The sequence below is a fragment of the Primulina huaijiensis genome, chromosome 14 (genome assembly GCF_012295235.1).
Source record: "Primulina huaijiensis isolate GDHJ02 chromosome 14, ASM1229523v2, whole genome shotgun sequence".
Lineage (NCBI taxonomy): Eukaryota > Viridiplantae > Streptophyta > Magnoliopsida > Lamiales > Gesneriaceae > Primulina > Primulina huaijiensis.
In genome coordinates, this window is record NC_133319.1 from 14,697,317 (window position 1) to 14,703,794 (window position 6,478).

Sequence of the window (6,478 nt, forward strand, 5' to 3'; positions counted from 1 at the left end):
ACAATTCAAAAAATTAGAGTTTCACCGTTATCATTATTTATACTTTTTGTTGCAAAAAAATTTGTTTTTAATAATATATATAATATAAATATTCTAAATTTTAATATGTAAAGTACACATTATATTATGTACAATAAATGTAAATATGTAGACATCGACAAGACTTAAAGACTAGCATAAAATAAGACAAAGAGGCTCCCTAATGCGGTCGAGAATCTAAAGACTCCATCTTTGACCCTTGATCTCCACCGATGGACACAAACCAAAGAAGAAAAGGCCTACTCATCATCTTCTCTACTTTTTCATCATCTTCTCTACTTTCCCCTGCCGTGCAAGTAAACAAACTCCAATCATTTTCCCCTTTACTATCTGGCCAAGCTAGAGTCCCATCCAAAAAGTAACCCCCCAGATTCTCAACTATTTCATAATCAATGACGATAAATAAGTAAATTTCCCGAATTACATGTGTTCATGCACCAACCGATCACAAATAACCACTCCACATTCATTTAAGATACGAAAATCTTGTGATTTTCCCTTCAATAAAATTTATACGTCGCAGCGTTTTTTGTGTGTTTCATGTTGAGTTCTCAAGGTCTGGTGCTGGCCACTGCCATGGCTGTTTCCGCTGGGACCATCATTCTCTTCGATTTCTTCAAGGAAAAGTGTTTCTCCAATATTCGTCAAAATCAAGATTGCTCTCTTCCTGAAAAGAAGGCTCTCAAATCGTGTTTAGCTTCTGATTCAGGTACTTAATATATATCAAGAAAACACTTCATTTTTCATTGGGATTTTTCTGTTCATCTACATGTTCATGAATTCATAGGGAGCAAGAAAAGTGATCAGGCGAAGAAGAAGAAGAAGAACAGAGTGAAATTCGCGGAAGATGTGAAAGATTCAGGCAAGAAAAACAACAGTGAGTCGTACAGAAACGAACAGACAAAATTCGGAGAAATTCGAAAGAGTTGCGGTAATGAAATTCAGAAAATGCCTGCAAATCATGTAGCTTTGTACAGTGGGATACTCAAGGATCGTGTGCACAGAATGCAGTATTCTCACTGAATTTTCATTTCTTTGATCATCATCAAAATATGCATTCGTTCTGTTCATTTTTTATTTTCTATCATTTCATTTTATTATTATTGTTGTTAGATATGAGAAATTAAATTTGAATAAGGTTTTAAATATGACTAAAACTTGTTTGAGACGGTCTCACAGGTAGTATTTTGTGAGACGGATATCTTATTTGGGTCATCTATAAAAAAAGTATTACTTTTTATACTACAAGTATTACTTTTTATTATTAATATCGGTAGTGTTGACCCGTTTCACAGATAAAAATTAGTTAGATCATCTCACAAGAGACATACTCTTTAAATATTTGCACTTTTTAATATGATCAAGAGTTTGATATGATTTATATTTATAAAAAAAAATATTTTGAATATAAAATTTAATATTTTTTTAATCAAATCAAATAAACAAGATTCATTTATGTTTTATATTTGTGACGGATAAAATCAAATGTATAAAATGAACTGTAGACTTGTCATAGTAAAATATAAATAATATAAATATAAAACTACTAAAACGTTTTAGTATTATGATTGTATTTGAAGTGGGTACTTTCACAAAATGGGATTTCCCAACTAATGTGAATTGATTATTGGTATTATATTATTACTTTCTTGGACCACTTATAGGACCATAAGTTATTTGATATAAAATACTTAATTATATATATATATATATATATATAATAAGAAGATTAATCTAGAGAGGAATGGACGTGATGTGAATTCGCAAGTAATGTCTGTTGACTATTTGCATTATATTAAGATTTTCTTGGATGATGTTGGAATAAAGAACATTTTATGTTCACTTGATACTTAATTTACAAAAACAATTCACTTTACATCCTTTTCTTTTTAATATATCGAGCACGGGATACCGATTTCTTATTTTGAGAGGTGATAATTGATTTTTTTTTAAAAAAATATTAATGTTATTATTGTTATTTTACCAAATTTAACTATATTATCTTGAATTGACAGATTTAGATCAGAATTGAAAACTTTATTATTTCATTGATAAAACATGATTTAAAAAAAAAAAATCACGGCCAAAACAGAAATTTTTAGGGTGAAAATGGTATATGGCAATGTTCAATGAACGGAGAATTATATGAGATGAGATCGGTTGTAATTGAATTGTTGGATGTTAAATCACTTATATGTTTTGGACATATAAAGAAAAAATTCAAGGCAACCTTAAGATATTGCCCACACAAGGGAGCATCAAAAGGCCCAATTTTTGTTTTTTTTTTTTATCATGTGGAGTTCTTATATTATTCTATGAACCCCACATCACAACAAAAAATATTATATAAAAACAATTAATTTATAATACTTAAAAACACTTTATAATGAAATAAAATATGATGATATTAGAATTTATCTCGAGTTCAGTATGCAGAGCGAGTCTTTAAATTTTCGCAGCTAAATGGATCAGGTCAGTGCTTCGGATTTCGTACAGACAAAAATATGGTTAAGGAGCACCAGAGATTTTCTGGCATTACCCATCTGATGCTTAAGTCAATCCGGATAGCAAACTTTAGAATGAGATATATTAGCACTAAATGAGCAAGAGAATGTGAGTGAGTAAAATCGTAGACAATACATGGTATTTATATATGTAGGAAGGGTTAGTTACCTTATCGGAATAGAATTCTTATTAAGATATAACTCTATCTGAGATAAGGAATATCATGCGGTAAGATTCAGTGACCACAGCAATAGAACTCTTGATGGCGGCTAGGACTCTTGCCTTATCTCCATGAGATTTGATCGAATCTAGTATTTATCGGAGTTTCTCATTTGTCGGCGAAGATGTCTCCATATTTCCTCACTACGTTAGTGTAATGCTCGGTTAGTCGTACAAATGATTAATGTATTTATGTCGTTTGTTATACGCTTACCTTATTCATTATGATTTACTTGTATGATGCTGCTAGTGCTCCTTATATTACGCATATAGACCTATTGAAATCAATTGGGATATTGATTATTGAGATTGAATATGATTTCTCTATTGTCCATGGTGTATTGAGAATGAATATGTGTCTAAATAGTGATAGTAAGATGTGTGGATAAAGTAATGTAATAGAAGTTGGTATTAGAATGCAGGAAATGAGATGAAAAATATGGCAGTTCTTACGGGTTTTAGCATAATGATTTGGATATTGATCCAAATGGTGTGAGACTACAACTATTAAAAAGCTACGATATAAGGCTACAATTTTTATGTTTGGAGTTTTGTTTAAATCATTGCGAAAGTCAAGCCGAAAACATCCCTAAATGTGTCGTGTGTATCGTCGTTCCTGCACTGATACATTTTGGTAGAATGAGCATAACTCTTTACTTAGATATGCAAATGACATGAGGCTAATTGAAGATGAAATCCAAGACATAGAGATACAATTTATATGTCGACCACTTTTCCAAATTATGAAAGGAAGATGTTTGTTTTTAGCAAATAATGACGAGGCTGCATGCAGAGCGCGCCCGAGCGGTCGAATTCTACCGCCCTAGCGCCCTTGTACCAAAATTTTGGTGTTTTAACAGATTGGTCCGCGCCCCGAGCGGTAAAATGTTACCGCCCGAGCGCCCTTGGACAAAAATGTGAGTTACAAACATGATTTTTGTGATTTAAATGGATAAGGATCGAGGGTTTCAGTCATGTTCACCATTCCACCATCAAAAATCAAGGAGAAAACAAGGGTTTGCCAAGTTCTTCCCTCAAGTGATCCTACATCTTTTCTTCTTCCTCAAATTGAAGCTAGAATTGAACTCTCCACTACATATGAATTTAACTATTGTTGAGATTATTGTATCGTCTGAAATATGGATACATCATGTCAAAATTTTTATAAACAATCAAATTAGTATCCATAGGTTAGATTGTTCCATGATATAGGTATATCTATCAAACTCTATTTTAATTATGAGCGTAGTGATCACTAATCACGTCAAGCATAGAAGAAGAGTGTTACAGTTAGAGCTCGGACTTTTCGGCCACGTTAGTGGGCTCGGACCTCTAGTAAACAGTGCTGAGGAGATTGAATCAATTAGATAGATTCATGGTACCATACATATGAGTTCAGATTTCCGGGCTTGGTATCCAGGCCCTTGATCCACGATGAGGCATGAGTCTTATTGGGCTAGAGCCAATTCTGGGATGGGCTTGGATATATCTAGACGTAGCAATTTCAGGAGGCATCAATAGTACCTCCGCCTTTTCAGTCTAAAAGAAGAATGAAGTTTAGACTCAAAAGTCTAGTCGAATCCTGAGCCCTTCTTGTTCAACCACTTGTATTTGTTGTGTGTTTGTTGGATCTTATGTGGCAGTTAGGAGGGCCTAGATGTGGATCCGAATTGTTCATGAATGAACGAATGAGATTCTCTGACAGCCCAGTTTCTTAGGCGTCTATATAGCTACCCGACAAGATATGGGCCCTTGATTACATCATGATCGGACGGTTGAGGTGACCCTATTCTGGTTATAAATAAGAGCTTCTACCTTTCCATTTTCATCTTTATTTCTTTCCGAGCTATTAACCTACCAAATTTTCGAGAGCTTTTCCGACCAGCATTTAGTACGCTAGACCACTTACCATCTGACCCCTTTCAGTAAGTTTGTTTATTTTGACCAAGTCAAGATGTTGGGATGTCTTCCCCTAAAGAATCTTATGTTCAGAATTACTAGATTATTTAGATGATCATGTGTCTCAACACAACTGAGCTCGGACCATCCCTAGACCAACTTGGCCCCTCTATATCTGATCTCGGACCGTCTGAACCCTTTGAAGGAGATCCAGAACCTTGTCCTCCTGACACCCGAGTTAAAAAATCTGAAAGGCCGAGGCAACTCAAGGCCGATGAGGTTAGATTAAAAGAAGATAGTCGGACCTGGTATGAAGTCTTGGCTTCTCACTTAGATCCTGACTTAAGGCCATCTATCAGAGAGGGGTCGGCATACCCCATAGATATAAAGTTCGCATCCCTGGTCGTACAGATCGAGCTCATCAACCCCAGAGGGATTCCATACTTTTTATGTAGAACAGTTATAAATGGGCATTAGATTTCCAGTGCCCAAACTCGTCCAAACCACCTGTGATTATTTCCAAATATGTTCGAGCCAGCTAAGCCCTAATTCCATTAGTTCTCTCCTATCTTTATGTGTCTTATTTAGGTTTTTCAAGGTTCCCTTAGGGATCGGTAACTTATTAAAATTTATTCAAATAAAGATAGCAGCTCCAAGCCATTTTTACTTGTCCATCCACCCCAAGTACAAATTTTTGAAAGAGAAGCTAGACTCCCATAAGAGATGGCACAACAGATACTTTTTTGTTAAATCCGTAAAGCCATGGCGCTGTAACTTTACCCTCCCGAGAAATTAGCCAAGCTGGAACATGACTTAAAGAACCTTTTAGCCACCTTTTAATATTGACAGCTTAGTAGAGGACGACCTGCTCTGCAAATTCAGGCTCTGCAAGAAAAAAGTGTAGCTGAAGGGAGACATAGGTAGGGTCTTCCGACTCCTTTATTTTCATTTATTTTACTTTCCCAACCTTTATTCTTAGGTGAGATGAAGGCAAACAACATCATGATGAAGGCCGAGATGAAGGCAAAAATGCCCAAACTGAAGATAAAAAGGTGAGCCCTCTACTGATGATGTTGCCATCGAGCCCACGCCTCTCAAGTCATCTAAGAAATTTTCCTCCAAGAAGAACGAGAGGTCGAGCTCGGGCACATAGTCTTTGAACCAGAAGGGTCCCGAGATGTCCTTCCTTTCCAAGTACAAAGGAAAAATTGGTGAGGCTTCTTCCATGCCCGAGCTTGTGATTCTAGAGGGGGCCAACCACCCCCGAAGCCCAGACATATCTTTTCCTACAAAACCCGACGGGATTGGGGCTTTGGATTTGGTCCAGAATTTAGTTTCGTTTGTGAACCTGGGGATCCTCTATGAATCGCGTATTTCAGCCTTATTTGGACCAGTTTGTCATCATATTCATATATGACATCCTTATTTATTCGAAGAACCAGGAGGAGCATAGCCAGCATCTGCGTACTGCAATGCAAGTGTTGCAGAATCGGAAGTTGTTCGCAAAGTTCAGTAAGTGTGAATTTTAGTTAGAGAAAGTGGCATTTTTGGGACATGTTATTTCTAGTATTGGCGTTGAAGTTTACTCATCCAAAGTAGAAACAGTGAAGGAATGGGTGAATCCGAATAACGCATTAGAGATCCGCAGTTTCTTGGGCTTATGGGGTTACTACATAAAATTCATTCAGGGATTTTCTTCTATTGCAGTGCCACTCATCTCGTTGATGAAGAAAAATGCAAAGTTTGTATGGAACGCTGACTGCCAGAAGAGTTTTGACACTTTGAAACAAGCTCTTATAACAGCGCCAGTTTAACC

The 6,478-nt window shown here is 35.9% G+C and overlaps 1 protein-coding gene across 1 annotated transcript; it reads left to right on the top strand.

Moving 5' to 3' along the window:
• Positions 1-203: 203 nt before the first annotated feature.
• On the top strand, positions 204-1,188 carry LOC140957558 (uncharacterized). Its single transcript, XM_073414871.1, has 2 exons — positions 204-748; positions 827-1,188. Exons 1-2 carry the CDS (start codon positions 580-582, stop codon positions 1,060-1,062), a joined length of 405 nt encoding a protein of 134 aa, XP_073270972.1. The 5' UTR covers positions 204-579; the 3' UTR covers positions 1,063-1,188.
• The last annotated feature ends 5,290 nt before the right edge of the window (positions 1,189-6,478 follow it).